At 44.6% G+C, this 19,815-nt stretch overlaps 6 protein-coding genes across 7 annotated transcripts; 3 read left to right on the top strand and 3 right to left on the bottom strand.

Moving 5' to 3' along the window:
- Positions 1–1,342: 1,342 nt before the first annotated feature.
- Positions 1,343–3,405, top strand: LOC128302077 (fidgetin-like protein 1). Its single transcript, XM_053038802.1, has 3 exons — positions 1,343–1,492; positions 1,558–2,131; positions 2,194–3,405. The coding sequence occupies exons 1-3, from the start codon at positions 1,362–1,364 to the stop codon at positions 3,322–3,324; spliced, it is 1,836 nt and encodes a 611-aa protein (XP_052894762.1). The 5' UTR covers positions 1,343–1,361; the 3' UTR covers positions 3,325–3,405.
- Positions 3,384–4,219, bottom strand: LOC128302078 (cytochrome c oxidase subunit 6C-1-like). Its single transcript, XM_053038803.1, has 3 exons — positions 4,109–4,219; positions 3,756–3,922; positions 3,384–3,685 (listed from the first exon to the last, which is right to left on the bottom strand). The coding sequence occupies exons 2-3, from the start codon at positions 3,920–3,922 to the stop codon at positions 3,616–3,618; spliced, it is 237 nt and encodes a 78-aa protein (XP_052894763.1). The 5' UTR covers positions 4,109–4,219; the 3' UTR covers positions 3,384–3,615.
- An 846-nt stretch (positions 4,220–5,065) lies between these two features.
- LOC128303393 (uncharacterized) lies at positions 5,066–7,425 on the top strand. The gene is made up of 4 exons (XM_053040331.1): positions 5,066–5,089; positions 5,167–5,296; positions 5,865–6,719; positions 6,806–7,425. Exons 3-4 carry the CDS (start codon positions 5,867–5,869, stop codon positions 7,090–7,092), a joined length of 1,140 nt encoding a protein of 379 aa, XP_052896291.1. The 5' UTR covers positions 5,066–5,089; positions 5,167–5,296; positions 5,865–5,866; the 3' UTR covers positions 7,093–7,425.
- A 231-nt stretch (positions 7,426–7,656) lies between these two features.
- LOC128304328 (bifunctional peptidase and (3S)-lysyl hydroxylase Jmjd7) lies at positions 7,657–9,494 on the bottom strand. The gene is made up of 6 exons (XM_053041507.1): positions 9,377–9,494; positions 9,160–9,313; positions 8,449–8,601; positions 8,212–8,381; positions 7,976–8,140; positions 7,657–7,919 (listed from the first exon to the last, which is right to left on the bottom strand). The coding sequence occupies exons 1-6, from the start codon at positions 9,429–9,431 to the stop codon at positions 7,657–7,659; spliced, it is 960 nt and encodes a 319-aa protein (XP_052897467.1). The 5' UTR covers positions 9,432–9,494.
- Positions 9,495–10,020: 526 nt separating this feature from the next.
- LOC128301719 (MTOR-associated protein MEAK7) lies at positions 10,021–15,713 on the top strand. 2 transcript variants are annotated; one of them, XM_053038321.1, is made up of 9 exons: positions 10,021–10,282; positions 11,600–11,837; positions 11,990–12,217; positions 12,339–12,526; positions 12,979–13,283; positions 13,357–13,583; positions 13,653–13,835; positions 13,919–14,045; positions 15,110–15,713. In XM_053038321.1, the coding sequence occupies exons 2-8, from the start codon at positions 11,709–11,711 to the stop codon at positions 14,036–14,038; spliced, it is 1,380 nt and encodes a 459-aa protein (XP_052894281.1). In that variant the 5' UTR covers positions 10,021–10,282; positions 11,600–11,708; the 3' UTR covers positions 14,039–14,045; positions 15,110–15,713. The 2 variants fall into 2 exon arrangements, with proteins under 2 accessions (XP_052894281.1, XP_052894279.1); XM_053038319.1 differs by having other exon boundaries at positions 13,919–15,713.
- A 37-nt stretch (positions 15,714–15,750) lies between these two features.
- LOC128300173 (replication initiator 1-like) lies at positions 15,751–16,291 on the bottom strand. The gene is made up of 2 exons (XM_053036144.1): positions 16,225–16,291; positions 15,751–16,160 (listed from the first exon to the last, which is right to left on the bottom strand). Exons 1-2 carry the CDS (start codon positions 16,289–16,291, stop codon positions 15,751–15,753), a joined length of 477 nt encoding a protein of 158 aa, XP_052892104.1.
- Between the last annotated feature and the right edge of the window lie 3,524 nt (positions 16,292–19,815).

The raw sequence follows: 19,815 nt of genomic DNA, 5'->3' as shown, positions 1-19,815 counted from the left end.
ATAAAGGACCCTTGCAGCAGGTCAAGACTACGAAGCGCAGGAAAACTCAAAACTGAAACCCATTGTTGTCATTTAACACCCAATTGAACATCATTATATTAGAATTTCAATAAAAAAATTGCATTTTGTTAGGGAAAAAACGCTTACATTGAATTGATAAGCATCGTAAAATTCAGCACCATTAAAATCAACTATTTTAGCTGCTATGCTGACTTCAAACATGGCCATACCGATCGTGATGCAGTGCGATGAATGTGCGACCGAGCACTAAATGATATTGAGTAATGAACTGACTTATGATGCAAACTGAAATTCTTTGAGATAGCGGAAATCTTTGCTGCATCACGTGGCAATATTTTTATAATTTTGAACATTACTTTGGATATATGCCAGTAGATTTTGAAACTTTTGCTGCATTAGCTTAAACGCAAGGGAATCTGCAACTATTTAGAGCTCTTCAAGACAATGGGTATAAACTGCATCCACTACTACACACCGGAATTCAAAATCACCATCTGAGTGGACATCAGTATCAATGAGTTGGTATCAGAAGATATCAAGAAACTTGACCTTTAAACAATCAACAAGTAGATAGATAACATGGAATTTGTATAAAAATCCCTAAAATAAGTTAATTTTTCATGCATATACTATGAAGCGGGAATCTAAGTATAATCTTATCGTATGTTACGTAACAAAAAGTAAACCCCCCCCTCCCCACTATGTAACAAATCGTAACGCAAGTACTAACCCCCTCCACCCCTCCCCCTCATCCCTATCAGCGTAATAATTAAATGAGCCCTTATACCCCATCAGAAAGGTGCTCGTCAACGACCCTTCCGCACGAGACGTGTAGAATCACAGAGAGTTCGTTGACTGGTTCAAGTGAAGCTAAACTTGTCGAAGGTGGATCAAATTCCCTTCAAACGGATTGGTGACCTGGTTATGCCAGCAGGATACACTCTGAGCGGACCAAGAAGATGATAACCGCCTCAAAACGGCAAGTACACCAGCTTGATGTCGGTCACGTGTAGAAACGTTGTTATACGCTTTGCGCTATACCCAGATGCAAACGCTATGCACAGTGGTGTGTTTGCATGAAAATTACCACCGTTGGTTTTAGAATTTTCGTGGAATACATGGAATGCGTTTTCAACATGATATTTCAGCATTTGCATAAATAAATGTTGCCCTTCAAGTAGATTATTTTTTATATTGCGTTTATATAGATTGTGCCTTGCAACATGTCTACGCGATTGTACGATCAGACGACCGCAGTGCGTTAAGAAGATGCAGGAAAAGGCGCGTGCGTGTTTGTTTTGAGATTGATCCGTTAATCAACAACGCACAAAACTCGTAAAATGGAAGACTCATCAGCTACCGTGGAGAAATTGTATCGCTGCTTACGTGAAGTAGAAGAAAAGCAAAACCTCAACGGCGTGGATGAATTGCGCAACTTAAACTATTTGCTTTACGCGGAAACTATCGAAATGTTTGTATTGAAAGCACCTTCCCTTGATGTTCGAGTGTTTTAAATATCTCTTCTTTTTGTTGCAGAAATGATGAAAAACTTTCGGCTCACGTGCTGGAGGATGGCATACGCAAGTACCAAAATCTGATGATAGATCCCGAGGGTGTGAACAACTATTGTGACGATGTAATCGAACTTCTCAACAGCCAGGCTCCGGAGTTCGATGACGATTATGAAATAACAGACACCACACTGGATGATCCACTTTCTTATCTAACAAACGAAGACAAAGATTGTCACGGACAGTACGAAAACTGTTCAACGAACGAATTAACTACAGCCACACTTGCCACGATTCTCAACCATTCCGAGCGAAGTGAAGATCCGCGCTCCGTAGCGAGTCGAGAGGGTAGCAAGATATCCTCGGCTGTCAATAGTTTTCCCGCTACTGAGGGTACTTCTCGGCAAGTGTTTGCTTCCAGTGGTAACCTAACATTCACTCCGAAAATTTCCATTTCTAAACCGCCTCCTAAATTTGTCCCAACATTGCCTTCAGTATCAGACAATAAGGCCAAACCTGCTCATCATGATAGCGATGATGGGAGTGGTAGCGGTGCTTTTCGAACGGCAAAAGATGAGCTGCACATACAGAATATGAAAGTGAGTTAAAAGCAGTTATGTTGGTAAGCTCGAAAGTAACATGTTTTGTAACAATTCCGCAGAAATACGGCACATCGAATATCTCCGGCAAAGCACCCCTATTCGCGTATGGCCGTAAAACACTCGGAGGTCGACGAACGTTGGGTAGTAAGTTTGTTTGTCCTGTACGATCTGGCAATGATGATCGGACAGTAAGACAGCAACACAATGGATCCGAATATGGTCGAACAGTGGACGGCCAAGACACCAGTAGCAACGACGATAGTCAGGAGGACGAGATCGACGAACGGCTGAAGAACATTGATCCGAAAATGGTGGAACTGATCCGGAGCGAAATTATGGACCGATTTCAGCCACTTTCCTGGGACGATATTGCTGGACTGGAGTATGCCAAAACCATTATTAAGGAAGCGGTCGTGTGGCCGATTCTTCGCCCCGATATTTTTACCGGATTACGGAAGCCACCCCGCGGTATACTGCTGTTTGGCCCACCCGGTACGGGCAAAACCCTGATCGGTAAGTGCATCGCATCGCAATCGAAATCAACATTCTTTAGCATCAGTGCCTCATCGCTAACTTCCAAATGGATCGGCGATGGGGAGAAGATGGTACGGGCATTGTTCGCAGTCGCCATCGTACATCAACCGGCCGTGGTGTTCATCGACGAGATTGATTCGCTGCTATGCCAACGATCCGACACGGAACATGAAAGTTCACGTCGTCTAAAGACGGAATTTTTGGTGCAGCTGGACGGTGCTGCAACGGCGGAAGACGAGAGAATCTTAATTGTCGGTGCAACGAATCGACCGCAGGAGCTAGATGAAGCCGCACGACGCCGTTTGGTGAAACGGTTGTACATTCCGCTGCCGGAACGTTTGGCACGCATTCAGATTCTAACCCGATTGCTGGAGCGAGAGCGCAACAGCTTGGTGGCGGAGGATGTTGCTCGCGTCGGAGACCTTACGGAAGGGTTTTCGGGCGCTGACATGAAGGTACTGTGCCACGAGGCTTCCATGGGACCGATTCGCTCCATACCGTTCGAACAGCTGGGAGATATTGCGAAGGATCAGGTTCGGCCGATATGTTACGAAGATTTCCGGCTGGCGTTAACTAAGGTGAAGGCAAGCGTTTCGCCGGATGACCTGCAACAGTACGTCGTTTGGGACCGAACCTATGGTGCAGGAGCAACTTAATGTTGAACAAGTCAAATAGGGACAGATAATTTGTGCAGTGGTTAAAAGCTGTTTCAATAAAGCACCAGTTAAGAGAATGTGTATGGGAAACGTATTATCACTCTACTTACACGGAGAGCAGAAAACTTTTTCACACATATTTGGATTAACCGGAATTTATTTTACTGTACGATTCCCATTGGTGTCCAGATTGCAATCTCAAGCACCCTTCTTCCAAGGGATCATACATTGTATTCTCTCTCGCTCTCTCTCTCTCTGTTACTAAATAGTACTTTGCTGAAGGAGCCATTTCTAATCCTTGACCGATTGCAGCAGACCGGCATCCTTCATGCGCTGGAAAGCCTTATTCGCGTCATAGGTCCTGTGGAAAGGTGGAAATAATCGTCAATGCTATCCAAACTGGAGGACAACACACCATACTGCACACTCACTTATAGAACTCGGCGTAGTCCTGCACCTTGGGGTCGTTGTGCATCACTTTCATCGCAATGACGGCAACGGTGCACAGAACGCTGGACACGATCAGGTTGCGCTTGATGGTGGCATTGTGGAGACCGCGCAGCACCGGTTTCGAAATTCGGCCAGCAACTTCAGACATCTACAACGAGAAAACCCAAAACATACCGATTTTATATTACGTAATTTTGGCACACCATCTAAAGCTGTTCGTTCATCAATCCCGCACGCTGATTAGCGAAACTTTGTAGCACTTTAGCGTTCTACCATTTTCCAAATATACTATGGCCATATAATGCGGAACGGGTTAAATAATCGGGGGTTTTACCTTGATCGTGTTCTGTTTTTTTACAGCACCCAAATCTTAATTCCGCAAAACCACAGCAGTGTGAAAAAAGGCAAAACTGACAGCACAAGTGTACTCAATGGGGTATAAACGTGCGACCAGCCTGACAACTTGATGGAAAACACGATAAGATGGGGGATGGTTTAAATTGCAAGAAAATTCATTTAACCAAGCAATAAAACCGTTACAGATAACTTGATATTAACTTTCTAACCAATCTCATCGATTGGCACGAACTCGATCATTTGCAGATTGAAATAGAGGATTTGTGTATCTCTTGGCTAACTCGTAACTCTAATCGTAACTTTGATTTGGTCAAACTACTCTGTTCTTTATCTCTTAACTGGCAGTTGGTCATTATGTGCAGTCTCTACCCATAAACGCAGACGAAAAAGGAAGCTGAATAGCTGAAGGTAATTCAATGTGTCTCAAAAAACCGTTAAAACTAACCAAATAAAAATTTCCACTACCTACGCTTGGTACTGGTTACTCCTCCTTTCTTTTCCCATTAGAATCAGAAAGCATTACCCCTACGCAATAATGCTCGAATACGTTGGAATAATACAGGTAACGCAGGGTCGTATGAACATATCCCTCAAGAAGAAGTTCATTGCAGAACCAAATGACCCATCAGCTGACCGTTGATACCCTTGACGAATATAATTCGCTACCCTTGCCGTCATAGGGATATGGTAAGATTTTTTAAGTTATAATTTATAGAAAAGACAAAGAGCTTAGCAAACTCTGAACTTAAATGTTCGCTCTCTCTCGTTTACCGGGTCAACATTAGTGAGAAATTCGCTTGGCAACGTGTGTTAGTTTGCATGGTAGAACGGAATGTCTACGGCACGACACGACCACGGGTACACTAGTGATGCCATTTGCCTCTGATCGCGCGAATGTTCGCCAAGGTACCCTTGCGCTCCATGTGCGCCTACTCGTGTGAGTGGGGTAAAAATCCTGGTAAGTTGAGATTAGTATATAAATCAGGGACAGAACCTCCATTGCGTTTATTACCGTTCGTCCTTCTTTCCGTGCAGTCTGGATTGTGCGAGTTGCGGAACGTGTCCAATCGCAAAAAAATTGATACTCTGTCCTGTGCTGTGGAAAAGTGCCCCTAAAATTGTTGCGTATATTCTTTACAGTTTCTGAAGCTAAAACAAAGAAAAGGTAAGAACATCCTTTTCATATGTGTAGATGATCATGTGATCATTTTAGCTAAAATTAAATGTGATCGTCCCTTGTGTTTCGTGTTGGCTGGATGTCTCTTGAGCGTATTTGGCACTGCTATGATGTTTGTATAAAGTAGTACGAATACGTACGGGAGACTTCTGTAAAACTAAGTTCTGGAGGAACGATCGCGTGACCAAAGTGAATAATACAATCGCTGCATCAGGAACGGTTGGGAATAGTTTCGGATCATGCTACTTTTCTGTACCATAAAACCAGGTTCTGGTCCGATCCAATTGTATAGTACGGATAAGTAACACACTTCGAGGCCATTAACATAAATTTCAATGGCGAATATCTTCCCCACACACAACCGCCAGCGAAACGTGTTGTGATGCGTTCATTCCCCATCCGCATTCGCAGACGGCGTGTTTCCGCCGTTGCAATACGATCTCTGCTGATATCGCGCAAAAGCGTGTTTTGTGAAATGAATAGTTCAATTCTGTAGCAAGTTGTCTTTGTTCCTGCTAAAACATTTCGTTTGCTTTATCACGCTCTCCACTTGCAGCCATGACGGACTTTGACGCTGCATCCGCGCTCCTAATGCTGAGCACTGGATATCAGCAGTACATGAACGAGAACAACAATGTTCACACGGTGAAGAAATCGAATAACTCATCAACACCCAGCTCCGAATGTTTCTCTCCACCAAAGAAACGCGAACGGAAGAACGGATCACCTAAACAACGGAAGCTACAGCCAGCCCTGCGCATAGCTTCCCTGCATGGCAACTACAAACAGAAGGAGCTGCTCGGTCGGCTATCGGAACCACTAAGACTGTCCGTTTCGCCACCATCCGCGTTGGAATCGCTGCAGTTGAAGCAAAACAACCGAAAGATGCAGATGCGAATGGAGGCATCTTCACCGGAAATGGAAAATTGGGATAGCAGAAGTAATCTGTCTCCGACACTGAACCCCCATCAGGAATCGTCCGGTAAAATAAACGGTTCAATGCTGTACACCAGCCCCGGTATGAATGGGTTTGCCATGCTGTTGAAATCGCAAAACAACCAATACACCAGTTCACCGAAACCTCCCTCCGTGGTGACTACATTCTTGGATGATAACCGTAAGAAACGGTTTCTGGACCATCCGGTTGTAGAGGAAGGTGCAAGTGCGATCGTCGCAGTAGCAGCAGACAAACCCGCCCGTTCGCCATCCGATTCGGGTGTATCATCCATTCACGACGAACTGCACCAACCGCTTGTGGTGCTGCAGCGTTGGATCAAGGAACCGGATGTGTTGGACAGCAGTAGTATACCGGACAGCGTGCAGGAGCAGTTGGACAACATCAACGAAATATCGGCCTACAACAAGGAAATCTTCACCAAGGCCAAGATGGCTAACTTCCCACTGGAAATGAGTAAGTAACCCGTTGCAGTGTAACCGAACGTTTCCACCATTTGTAATACCTGATTTTTGACTGAATTCTTTCTCCTCCCGCTGTAGCGTTCAATCCCGCAAAATCCCGGATGCGCAAGGAGTGCTCAAATGAGATTGACAACCAAGACCGCATCAGAAACAATGAAGCGTCGCGTCGATCGCGCCACAAGAAGAAGCTGATCACGCATCTGATGAACATCAGTCTGGAGTTTGATCGGGTGGAAAATCGGCACCTGTACATGGAGGAACGCAGGTTGCGCGATTTGATTCTGGAGCTGGAGGCGAAAGCACTGAGCAACGGCATCAATCCCAAGGTCGTGCAACATTTGCGATCGTCGTGCGGATTTCAGTGAGGCTCGCAGACAGCGGACCTGATTCACCGACCGCGGGATGATGGTCGGTGCGCTAACGAAGGGTTTAGAATCCTGATATGCATATATCACTTTGGCGAAAAAAAGGAAAAATAGGACGAAACACAACGGCCCACCCCCTGTTTAAAGTTTTGCATGCTTCCAGTGTGGGGGTTGTATTTATTGGTTTATAGATGTATTTGCCGTGCTTTTAGCGTATCGTTCATATATTTTTTATGACTATATATACGTAAATGAATGTACCAACGATGTGTGTAACTGAACTGTCTTAGTTATATATTGTTTTAATAAACGTAAGAGTTTACGACCTCTACATTGATTGACGATTTGTTTAATTCTCTAAACCGCATCCAGTCTTCACGCTATTTGAATTTGGGTTCACCACTCTTCTGTCCTTCTATCCTTACGAATGACTTAAAAGAACTTTACGGACAGTTTGTCATTGTGGTGAATTGGACTGATTATATTTGGTAAGAAGCAATTCTTTCCTACATTATAAAGACTCATAACCAATAAACAGCAAAACAAACGCTCACACGCGTGCATTTATTGACCATAATTGCATAGCTTTTCCATCATTTTGTAGAAACAGTAGCGTGCATCGTAATCCATGTCGTACCAAAAGTTGACCGCAATGCATTTGTGGCTTTGTCGAACATGATGATACCACAGGCTCGGCAAGTACAGCATATCACCGGCGTTCAATCGAATTTCGTACGTCGTAGCATCGGCATAATTTGGAAATCGTTCCAGATCCGGTTCAAGCGGATCAACGCTAACCCATTCGATAAGCCGTGGTTTACCTATTTCTGCACATGAAAATACATTAGTTCGTATTCTAACTACACTGGTTCTTGTCTCTCACCATCAAGAATAGGTTCAATCACTATTTTGTCATCGTTTTCCTGCATGTAAATGCCCATCGGATAATGGCGCCGAGGCACATTGTGCAGATCGATCGGTGGAATCAGAATGAAGTCTTTGTATCCCGAAATCACGCAGTAAATATTTTCGTACGGATCTTTGTGCACTGTGGACAATGAGCATTAGGATTAGCATCGGATTGAGCTGTGATTCCTCCCTTAGTACGGTAATACTCACTGGATGTGATAGCCCTTTCATCACCCATCCAGAAGTTAATGGCATCTGGTTTCTTATTGAATGCTTCGGATGCAAAATCAAGGCTACCTTCATTCACGTCCATCCAGAGCTCTTCAAAATCTTCGGTAAGATTTGAATTTTGGCGTTGTATGTAAGGAACAGCATCGGGACTAAGCATGGAAATAATCTAATGTAAGAATGTGACCTGTAAACGTACTGATAATCCATCTTACTCACTTCCTATGATCCAGCGCATCCAAGAATTCTTCCATAGTTATGCTCTCTTCTAGTGGAAGGACGAAATATTCTTCCTCCTCGTGAAAAGCCAAACCGTCGGCATAACCGTTGGGTGTGATCGCTACGGTTACCTCTTTGCCGGGAAGTGTTTCTCTGTGGAACTTACAGAGGGTAAGAGATTGTTCGATCTCGGGTTATTTTAAGCCATTCACGTGGAAAACAATTCACGCCTATTGCAGCAAAACTATTCTAAAGGCTTCAATCCAATCCATGCTCTACTAAACAGCGTGTGTCCATTGATGCACTAGCTTAACAAATTACAAAAAGGCGGTTGATTTTAGGTGCTCAAACAGGTGCATTGTCATAATAGTTTTATCATTCCTCCAACAAACGGGAAGATAGCAAACGGGTGCGCACAGACGGGCAACGCGTTCCTGGCCAATAATTTCATGTTGCACAGCTGTGATGGTTTGTACGCGCGCAGTCAATGAAAGGTGAGATGATCGTCCAATTAAACTTTCCTCTCGCGATGACTGTATTTGGCCGTGGTTCAAAAATGCAAACAGCGTCTCAGTTTGGTTGCCAACAGCGAGATATGACATACCGCTTGGTACCACACAAGCAGCGGCAACACACGCAAAACACAAAAAAAAAAAACATGATGTGTACAACAACTTCATTCTGCAGAAGGTCACAGTTTATGCTACTAACCGAAAGTACTTGGAGTTCCATTTTTCCACCGCCGGCCAATCGTTTATTGCTTCGCGCATTATCAGAGGAAGATTTTTCGCTACATTATCACGAACAAACTCCAACGAGCTTGGAATCCCGAATGTTTCCGGTATGCTAGCAGGCAGGAACAGATCTAAAGCAAGTGAGAACGGCACGTTAAGTGAGGACGAGTTGATAGGAGTAACGCAAAACGTACCTTTGGCTTCGTTGGTAAGCACTTGAAAAGCATCTCGCAGGAAAGAATTGTTCATGCTTTGAAGGGCGAAAGAGTGTTGCACGGTTTCAAAAGTACACTGTTCCGCCAGACACCGTTCTGCGTTCTGTTTGTAAATTTTTGCTCTGTTTAGTTGGATTGCGCGCGGCTGTGACATTTGTGCGAGTTGTCAAACGGCGGTTTTGTTTACATGAAGCTCTGTACAAAGGGTGTCATGCGAATTCGTTAGCATTGTGCAATTAAATTACCACAACTCGTTTCGAAAATATATCCAGCAGGGAATGTGCTTAAACACAACTTGAAAAATGCATAGTCTTCCCATTGACCTTCACAAATTAAATGATTATTTTCATTACTTCGGATAACGTCCAAATCAAACAGCGACAAAGCTAGAATCCCATCTGTCAAACTGGTGCAACTCAAACCAAGTGTCGTGCTGGTCGAGATGAGGTAGCCTTCCAACCAGTTGGTTTTTCGCACTGTTTTCATTCTGCGGACCGCAATAGGGGTTGGAAAAATCTTTGCTCCACGGATGGCTCGAATGGCCGTGGCACATTTATTCCATCCCGGTACGCGCTAGTGTCCCGTCGGTGTCCATACGTCCTGTGAGTGTTGAAAGGACGCTGTGAAAACAGCAATTCCTTTTCCACTTGATCATCTTGCCCGCAGTGCATGCTTGGTTTTAGGGGTTCAGTTAGCTCTCTTCTCGAAAAAAACGGAACCTAATCTAGTCAGAAGTGAAAATAGTAATTTACTTGTACCACGTACCAGCAAATCCGGATGATGCATAAGGGAATGTGCGTTTTGTTTACAATAGTTGTGTAAAACGGAAGACCGGGGTTCGTACGTGCCACCGACGACGATACTAATTAATACCCAAGTGGGAAGGTAAATATCGTACGCCTGATAACGAACGTGTGGGAAGGGATGCACTGGGCACGCATGCCAGGATTTAAAGCAAATGCAGTACGATGGAAGTGATCATAATCTATATCGGGTGTTTTAAAGTGTGTGTGACCGAGTGGAAGCAATAGTAAATTTACTTGCACTATGTGCATGTGACACCTGATGAAAAGGGGTTGGTGAGATGCAGGCACTTCTATTTGCAGTCACACACCAACCCCCACCACGTGTAAACAAATAGCCCTGCTGCCCTAGCAAAGGAGGGGGTTCGGTACAGAACGTTGCCATTCGTTTAATAATGTTCATGCGGGATATGCTCATGTGATCACACCTTGAAACAAAATAGTGCGACAGCTTCAGTCCATTCGAGTGCGATTTCTTGGGAGTTAAATCATCTTATCAGTTGGTTGGTGGTTCATCTTTATAAGTCATACAGATGTGGCAATGGTGGAACATACCTCGAAGCAGAAAATTAAAAGTTTGTGTCAAGTGATGCATAAAATGTTATGAAGTCACCTCCTAAGACAAAGGATAATCCAAGAAAAGTGCCAATAACGTACAGCATACTTTTCCATTGCCGGTCTGGTCCATCAATTTTACCCCACCGATAATAAAGCAAGCTGTTTATTGCCCCTAGATTGATTTGATTCACTCTGTGCAACGTGTATCGATCTCACGCCTCCTATGATCTGCGACAGATAAGGGATCATGACCGCGTATCATAGCACTTGCGTATGCCGTTCATCATGTGCTCGTGGTTTATTTCTTCCTTCTCTCTCGTTGCCTCCCTTATTTTCGTGCCCAAATAAGTAGATAACGCGAACGAACGCAATTTCCTACCAGTCCGGGGTGGTGGTACTCGATCGTACAATAAACAATTTATGACACCCCAAACTCCACCCGATAGAGTCCGCAAAAGTGGTTCGAGTGTGACAATGGGTGGAAAAGATAAAGAAAACCCTCGTACCAATAAGTCCGTATTCCTCTACCGTCCCTAATGTTTTAGCGAGTTTCCCGATGGTGGCTGCGATACGATGGTTGATTCATGGTCTGTGACGCTTTGGGGCAGGTTGATCGATGAATGAAGTCTGACGGTGATGATTTTTGAAGATAACGGACCCGATGATGAAGTCCGTATGGAAGCCATCGAACCTCGGATGAAATATTCGTTTGTCTAGAGATTTGTACAGTTGAAAAAAAATAAAACAAAGCAAAACTGACCGGAAGTGGGTTACGGTACCATATTCGTTTGCCAATTATACCGTTTTCTAATATCTTTTCTCATTTCACATTTCTCTGCAGCGTGTCTCCATCGCGCCTCATACCGCAACCAACCAACCGCAACACGACATTAATGCGTCCTGGTGACGCTTTTTAATTACACACCGCGCGCAAAAGCGACAACCGAACGATGGGCAACTCAAGTACAAAGCTGGCAGAAAAATGTTCCCTGCTGGCCAAAAGTGAAGTGCCGGTGGTGGCAAGCTCCTTTAAGCTAGTCAGCAAAAACTCGGAACGCATCAAGGAGGATGATCTCATGGTTGGTATTCGGGAGCGCGCGCTGCACTGTTATTTATTTTACATGCTTCCATGCTTCTGCCTTGTAATTCCCGACCGTTGCCTTACTGAATTAACTGGCTGCGTTCCATTTTGTTGACCCTGTTTCCTTGTTCGTTTTGTCCATTTTGGCAGAAATTCTGGGGCTCACAGATGGATCCCCGGTTGGCACAATATATCACCAACTTCCTGTTCGGACCGCTCGGTGCCCGGTCACCGGTGGTCGAATTTCAACGGTTTGCCGAACTGTACGTCTACTGCGTTCGTGGCACCATCGACGAACGCATCAACGTGCTGCTGTGCAGTCTCGGCCAGCAACCCGAATCGGAATCGACCGAAATTGCTTATCCGCTTATCAAAGAGGTAAGGCCGCACGGGGCGAATGGAATCGATTCTGTTATCGCAGCATGGGTTTGTTGTATATGGAAATGATCCTTCCATGCTTTGCGGTTTTATAATTCCATGCACGTGTACCACCCCGCAGTACGTGGAGGCGGTCGTCAGCAGCTACATGAGAGCGATTCGTCTAGAAGGTGGCCCCCAGTTCAAATCGTGGGAATCGCGTGGTTTCCGCGTCGTTAAGGACTGCATTCAGAAGCTGGCCGAAAGTTTAGCGTACGATGTGGTACAGCAGGGCACACAGAAGGTAACGCGGGCCGATGCGGAACGATGGTAAGTGGAATATAATCGATTGGTAGTGGACGTGTCACGAAGTGGGCCATGATTTTTTTTTTGAATACGAGAATACGAAGATGATGCACTTTTAAGTGGATTAAACATTGGCTCGTTGGCTTCTCGAAGAAAGGATACATTTTGCGATGAATAAAACATTACTGAGATATGCGGAATTGAAGTTAGAATTGATCTTTGTGTTTGACCATAAGTTGCTCAGTTGATTATATTTTGAAGACCAAAATGGAGATGGCAGGAGTGTTGTAGTTGTGATCTTGTAAAAAGATATTTTTGGTGGCGACACTTCAGCAAATCGATACGCACTTTCGTTGTTTGCGTTTTTGTACCTCTTAGTTCCTTCTTATCTCCCAAGAGACTTAGTCCTCCTTGGGATATCTTTTGCCACTGTATGGACTCGGTAAACGAAACAAGCATGTATTATCAATTGGCAGGTTACATAAAAACCCAACCTTCCTGAAGATGCTGGAACACGTGTTTTCCCACCTGTATCATTACCGCAACGTAAAGAACACGTCGGAGGCGGAAGGAAATGCGCGCAAAAGTATCATCCCGCAGGAGGCGCTCCAATCGATGCTGCCATACTGCGAGGGCCTCCAGTACGTACCGGACTATCCGGCCTTTACCGATTTGTCGCAGATGCTGTTTATCAACTCGAACCTGCCCGGAACGCAACAAAACAAATGGCGCTTTCTGTTTTCATCGCAAATACATGGCGAAAGCTTTTCAACTTTGCTAGGTAGATATAACTCCCCTTCCTGTTTAGGTCAGCTATTCGGAAAACACGGAATGTAACTCTTTATTTTACGAAGGTCGCATTATGGATCAAGGATCTACGGTGGTGATTGTGGAGGATGCGAACGGTTACATTTTCGGTGGCTATGCAACGGATTCGTGGGCCCTCAGTCCGAACTATGTCGGCAACGAAAATTCGTTTCTCTTCACGCTTCGGCCAAAGATGCGATGCTTTCCCAGTACCGGCTATAACGATCACTATCAATATCTGAATCTTCACCAACAGACGATGCCAAATGGAATGGTAAGTGGGATGGGGTGTGATATTGTCAGCGTGATTTAATCGTATTTTTTCACAACTGTCCCTCCACAGGGTATGGGAGGACAGCACAGCTATTGGGGATTGTGGCTGGACAGCGAGTACGGAGCGGGCGAGTGTTCCGAGTCCTGCACGACGTACAAAGGCTATTTTCAGCTGAGCGCCACCAAGAAATTTGAAATCAGAAATGTTGAGGTTTGGGGCGTCGGTGATAAACCGGTGAAGGAAGATGAAGCGGTGCGTAATAGTCGAGCCGAACGTCTAGCAAACGTTGTTTACTAATGATTCGTTTATTGGCTTAATACATCCACTCGTCACAGGAGGACGAAAAGTCGGGCGCGCGCTCCGTGCTGGATGGCAATGCGGACAGTAAGGCGATCCTGAAGATGAGCGGACGGGAACAGTACTCGGACGGTTACCGGGAGGAGCCGAAGGATTAAAAATTGCGTAAGCACGCCAGAAAGCAGAAGTGTTTCGTGCTGGGCCGCTCGATGGAGATCAACTTGGTGGATGTAACGGATACATTCAATTTCAACTTTTTGTAAACGTGTGTGTTCGGGCGTGTGTTTTGAACAGTCGGTTCGATCGTGGTACTGGGATGTTTTTTTTTTTCGGAGGATGCGACCAAACAATCGTACAATCGCAAACGGGTCTGGCATCAGGCGCCTGGTAAAGGAATGTAGCGTTTTGTAAGAATCAAAGTCTGAATAGTTTCCACAAACGGGTTTATCATTGTAATTATTGCGTTTTTGTTGCCACGATTTTTGATCGAACTTCTTCACTCTTGCAAGAAAGCGGTATTTACTATAATTGCATCAGTATAACACAAACGAGATAACACCAACTTGCACCAAGAAACCATCCGTACACCCGCACTACAATCACGAGACTCTTCATCTGGCGTGAAGAAGGTATAAGGATAATCGATACTAGTTTTGGGTTTCTTTTTTCGATTCGCCGTACCGATGAGGCAATTCGTGTCTGTAAGCTCATTGGTATTAGGTAAAGCGAAACAGAAGAAACGCACAGAAGCGAAGCAAATCTTTGCACAGCAAATTTAGCGCTAATATCATGTAGCAGTATCCAAGATACACGCATAAGCTCTAAAGGAATAGGTCGCTACCGAACCGATACAGGCCGATGTAAATTAACACAGATAGTTAACACTAGAACTACCAAGCGTTTTGAGTGACCTCTGTTATTGGTGGAAACTTTGAAAAGAATTTTGACGAGTTAGATTATGTTTTAATATTTGGTTTCGGATGCGTAGGAATGAGATGTGCAATGCATCAAATACGGTAGGACAGTCAAAATGATTGGTCCGGTAGATAAAGTGTTTTTATATTATTTAAAAAAACGGCCAGGCCGTACCGTTTAGTAGTTCTAGTGTTAAAATAGTGGAAATAGCTATATTAAAAGATTGAACAAGCAAAAACCGCTTAGTACACATATTTGCAAAATTTATGTTGTTTTCTCTTTCTACTTCACACACGTCGTGCAATATAGAACAGGTGGATCTTCGCATCTGTAATCACATCCCTTTTAGTAGTCAGTAACAGTAACAGTCAGGCTATACCGAGTGTTTATGTAGCTCCGCGGCGTAAGAATCTATCGATCCATGCACCTAAAACACAGCAAATCAAAGGTATTCATAAATAGTGCAAAATGTTTGTATGCGTTGTTGCGATGCTGGTGGCAGCAGATGTACGAGATGTAGTGTAGTATCGATATATTTATTTATGTATTTTTCTTTCTCTCTCTCTCTCTTGTTAAACAATGTATACATCATGTGAAGAATTATGTTTCTAAACTTGTGCCATATAGGCTGCGGTAATCGAGTGATGGTCGCGTGAAGAATCTAAATTAATTTCGTTTCCGTTTCCTGTGTGTGCATACATAAAACAAATGAGAAGAAAAAAAAAACACAACCGAAAAGCAACAAGTATCCCATAGTGGGAAAATCCGTTTCCTGTATGCTGTGTGCCCCCGCAACCGTTGTTTGTCAGTCTCTTGGTGTGTCTTTGTGTGTTTTATGTAGGCCACATTGTCGTCGTAGCTGGATAGGTGATGCACGGATTTGAATGAGTACGGAAATACAAAAGCATGTGGATTAAACTCTATAAATGGTGCGTATATGCGTTTACTGACTTACCTACTGTTCGTTCGCATTCGCGACTTGCTGCTTGTAGCGATTGCACGATGCAACGGTGTGGCGTGCTAAAAACCGACCGTGCGCGAACCGTTTGCTGCACTCCTTGCAAACCACTGCCCAGTTATGGTGACCGGCAGTACGCTGATGGTTTGTCAGTTGATAGGGAAACTGAAAGTTAACGCCGCACGATGCGACGGGACACACGTTCAGCTGTTCGCCACGGTGTTGATACGCTTTATGATATTTCAATTCAGCTGGCCATCGGAATGTGGCCTTGCATGTGGCACATCGATGGCGGCTACATCTGGCAGTACCGAATCTTTTCCGCGCACGCTTCCGTTTCAACGATGACTTCAAGGGTTGGGCATCGGCTTCGGCGAACGGCTTCCAAAATAAACGGCAAAACTCGGCTGATTGGAGAAATGTGTTTAGAAGTAATTGTAAAGTTAATTTCTCACAGCGAATAACACTCACCATCGAACTGTTCATTTTCGCGCAACAAATCAACGTTATACCGTTGAGACAGTCGACTACGAGGCATGATGATATGCGTACGACTCGTGGCACATTCTTGTGAACGTGCCGAATGGAAATTTGAAACGAAGCAACCTTTGATTAAAACAAACCAATTCACGAAGAACTGGAACAAAGAATTCTTCTATCGGAAGATCGGTTGTGATGTTGCTGAGAATGCACAAACGAGTTGCGGCTCCACACTGGGGGGGAGTTTGATGGGCCATACCCTCTGTTTGACAAATCCGTGTCCCACTGTTCATGATTTCAGTTTTGAAACGCATTTTTATTGTTGGAAACCTCCCCCCCCGTGTTGTATTTGCTACTCGTCAACAGAGGGCGCCACTCGTGGGAGGTCCAGCTGGATCCAATTGCCGAAGTGGCCACGAGGGGGTTGAAGAAGATGGAGAAAGAAGGAACGAAGAAGGGGCAGGAAGGGGCTCTCATTCATGGAAGCGGTCTCTCACGACGGGATTGTGCCTCCGCCACAGCTGTTTTCGGACGTGAATAGAAACGCGCTATGCAACATTTTATATTTTATTTCATGCACATTTTCTAGCAAAATAAATGGAAATTAATGCTTTATTTATCAGAATACTGCATTTAGCGTACCTCCCAAGAAAACATTTCCGACCAAACGCCATACAAAAGTTGCGAGTGCTCGCTCTAACAGCTATTTCCCTCTTGTTAGCACTGTCACGGTTTGCAAACAGCGGTTTCCATTCTGTTCCGACTTTCGTATGCGAAATGGTCGGAAATGTTTCCTTGGACCAAGTCTCGCAAGAGCAGGAAGGCATAAGAAGGGGCGTATTGTACGAAAGGGATGGAGCGATATCTTATCGAGCGCCGTTCAGTTTGTGGATTCTGCCGGTGTGAAACGCAGCGCAGCGTTGCTGGGTAAAAATTGCTCCCTGGGTATTGTACCGAACGTGCGGCACACATTTTTCACTGCGCATGCCCACCAGCAGTGATAACCTGGAAAATTTCTACTTGCCTTTTGCAACAGCAAATGTGTGCGTGCATTCTGGTACCAGTGACAGGGACAGATGTGCGTCCTCACCGTGGCAAAAGCGCTAGGAAAACAGAAGTATTATCCGAACCTACCACATCTCCGAGGGAAGGTCAAGCTGCTTCGCACACGCACGGTAATTTTGTGTGTTTTTCGCCTTTTGTGCAGTGATTGGAAAAGCGCATTGAGCGCCTAGTTAAAGTGTGAAGAAATCCTGCCACCTAATAGTTGTGTGCGGAACCGTGGTGAAGTGATTCAATCTTGGTGTTCCGTGTGCAAATAGAGCCTGCTCATCCAGCTGCGTGTGGAGGGTGTGCAAAAGAAAGAAAACCCCTTGTGTGTGATAAGCGAAAAAGGGGACAAAGCAGATTTTCCTCCCACCAAACCCCCTATTTGCAAGAGGGGGCTTGTCAATCTTCATCGGGATGTGATTTTTCTTCCGAACGCTAGTGAAGAAAATACAAATCATACTTTCCTTCCCTCGTACACCACTTGGGGGTTGGTTTTTGGTGTGCGTATGTGTATGTGTGCTGATATATAAAATACAATGAAAAAAAAAATAGGCAGGATCAGTCTGTGAGCATTACAACCAGCTCCTTCTATTGTGGTTTGGGTCTTCTCGAACCCCGCGTGAGATGAGCGGTGAGCAGATCGCAAAAACTCGGCGAGAATGAGAAGACTTTGAACGACTCATCTCACCCACCGTTCACGGTGTTGGTGTGGACAATCTCACACGCAACACGTTTGCCAGTGTGTGTATGTGTATTATTGCATCGGAAACGTGTGCTCATTTTCTCACATTTTCCCATACGCTCGCTCACCGTCCAGATCTGGTGCTCACGTCTGGTTGAATCCCCATGCGGAATGGTTTTTCGTCGCAGAGAAACGAACGGGGCGCTAGGGCGCTGAGCAACATTTGCTAGTTATCGCGCGGATCTTCACCGTAGATGTCCCGTCGGCCCGTCGGCCCGTAAGTGCGTTAAGTGCGGTGCCACCATACTTACTTGTTTTGTGCTGATCTGTTGTTTGTGCAGCTGGAAAATAGCTGGCTCATGTGCGGGTTGTGCAAATTTCGTGCACGTGCAATATAAGATTGATAACTTTTACCCAGTTTATTAAGTGGTGTATAGAAGGAGGACTTTAACTAATGCTGTAGTGGTTTTTAGTCGTGTAGTTATCAGAATCAGAATATCTTCAAACAGTCAGCTCTGTTCAGGCGTGAGGTCCCTTTGCTGGGATTCCGCACCAACACCAAATGAGCAGACTCCAATCTGTTGTGTCCGAGGTCGCCGTGCGTGATCTTGCTCTGACCTCGACCGCCAACCATAGGGAGACAGACCGCGGGTCCGGGATGGTTTGGAAAAACGGAACGGGAAGAATGTCGAACCGGGCCACCATATTATCACCCAGAATCTCTCAACATTCTTTATCGGGCCACAACTCCCTCTCTCACTGTGCGCTCACCGCATGGTGTTCGCATGCGAGAGTATATTAAAATGCAGTGTTGTGTGCGCGCGGATTCCCAGATGCTCCCCCAGCATGGCTGTGTGTATGTGTGTACGTGCCCGTGTGTTTACACTGTAAAGATCTCTTTGCTACGGTTTCCACCCCCTTGCAACACAACACGAAGCAGATAAAAATGCATTGCTGGCTGATTATCTGATAAGAGAATCTTAAACTTTGTGCGTAAAAGCTACATTTAAGGAACGATTAAGTGACATATTAATCAATGTCAAGGCTCTGGTCTTCTGGCAAGGTAAATGGGAGATAAATGCTGGCCAACTAGCTGGTGAAATCTGACGCTTCCCTCCGTAAGCATAATCTAATTTCGTGACAAATTGATGGACTAATTTGGCTTGGGTGTCAATTGGATGGGCAGATTGTTGTTTTTTTGTTTTATTTCAATCGGAAAAATATAATTTTAATAACTGACCTGGCGCGGTACCAAACCCCAGGGGACATTAGTATGGGTTGGGGAAATGTAGTTCGAACTGAAGTACTGAAGTAGGGGGTGACAAATATAATCATGTTCGAACTGGCAGTGGGATTTAAGTGAAAATAATGTTAAGGAACAATTTGTCAAACGACATGGACGAACGGAGGCTTCTTGAGTGGAGTTTTGGAACGCTGAAAAGACTTTTTATTATTTTTTCTTACATTGGCCCATGAACGTCAAGAGGACTATGTCTGTCATTTCAGGAGATATTTTTTCCGGAAGGGATTTTCTACCAATCCTGTCGGGTGCAAACCGGCTCCGCTATCAACACACCACTGGGCGGCTCCATTTAGTTTGTTATCTATATATTTTTGATGTGTAGATGGTTTTCATACATGAAGTGTAATTACAAAGACGTTAGATTTTTAGAAAAGACAAAGATTTTTAGATGATAAAAAAAGAAAAAAGAGGATTATTTTTAATTTTGAGATGTTTAGACATTAATTTTATACAGACATTTAGATTTCTTCAAGACTTTTATTTCGTTTATTTCCACATGTGTGTAGTTCTTTTGTCGAAATCGTTCGCAATTTTCCCCTTTTTACTG

This window comes from Anopheles moucheti, chromosome 3 (assembly GCF_943734755.1).
Source record: "Anopheles moucheti chromosome 3, idAnoMoucSN_F20_07, whole genome shotgun sequence".
In the NCBI taxonomy this organism is placed as follows: Eukaryota; Metazoa; Arthropoda; class Insecta; order Diptera; family Culicidae; genus Anopheles; species Anopheles moucheti.
Note: the sequence above shows the minus strand (reverse complement) of the source record. Positions and strands in the feature narration are given on the sequence as shown.

Excerpts from the sequence above, each read along its gene's own strand:
- LOC128302077 (XM_053038802.1), top strand. The coding sequence starts at position 1,362 with ATGGAAGACTCATCAGCTACCGTGGAGAAATTGTATCGCTGCTTACGT. Across the intron at positions 1,493-1,557 it reads TACGCGGAAACTATCGAAAT|AAATGATGAAAAACTTTCGG; the intron begins GTTTGTATTGAA and ends TTTTTGTTGCAG. Across the intron at positions 2,132-2,193 it reads TGCACATACAGAATATGAAA|AAATACGGCACATCGAATAT; the intron begins GTGAGTTAAAAG and ends ACAATTCCGCAG.
- LOC128300173 (XM_053036144.1), bottom strand. The coding sequence starts at position 16,291 with ATGCCTCGTAGTCGACTGTCTCAACGGTATAACGTTGATTTGTTGCGC. Across the intron at positions 16,161-16,224 it reads CGAAAATGAACAGTTCGATG|CCGAGTTTTGCCGTTTATTT; the intron begins GTGAGTGTTATT and ends TTCTCCAATCAG.
- LOC128303393 (XM_053040331.1), top strand. The coding sequence starts at position 5,867 with ATGACGGACTTTGACGCTGCATCCGCGCTCCTAATGCTGAGCACTGGA. Across the intron at positions 6,720-6,805 it reads TAACTTCCCACTGGAAATGA|CGTTCAATCCCGCAAAATCC; the intron begins GTAAGTAACCCG and ends CTCCCGCTGTAG.
- LOC128304328 (XM_053041507.1), bottom strand. The coding sequence starts at position 9,431 with ATGAACAATTCTTTCCTGCGAGATGCTTTTCAAGTGCTTACCAACGAA. Across the intron at positions 9,314-9,376 it reads GCTTACCAACGAAGCCAAAG|ATCTGTTCCTGCCTGCTAGC; the intron begins GTACGTTTTGCG and ends CACTTGCTTTAG. Across the intron at positions 8,382-8,448 it reads GATGCGCTGGATCATAGGAA|TCCCGATGCTGTTCCTTACA; the intron begins GTGAGTAAGATG and ends TTCCATGCTTAG.
- LOC128302078 (XM_053038803.1), bottom strand. The coding sequence starts at position 3,922 with ATGTCTGAAGTTGCTGGCCGAATTTCGAAACCGGTGCTGCGCGGTCTC. Across the intron at positions 3,686-3,755 it reads GACTACGCCGAGTTCTATAA|GACCTATGACGCGAATAAGG; the intron begins GTGAGTGTGCAG and ends ACCTTTCCACAG.
- LOC128301719 (XM_053038321.1), top strand. The coding sequence starts at position 11,709 with ATGGGCAACTCAAGTACAAAGCTGGCAGAAAAATGTTCCCTGCTGGCC. Across the intron at positions 11,838-11,989 it reads TCAAGGAGGATGATCTCATG|AAATTCTGGGGCTCACAGAT; the intron begins GTTGGTATTCGG and ends CCATTTTGGCAG. Across the intron at positions 12,527-12,978 it reads CGGGCCGATGCGGAACGATG|GTTACATAAAAACCCAACCT; the intron begins GTAAGTGGAATA and ends ATCAATTGGCAG.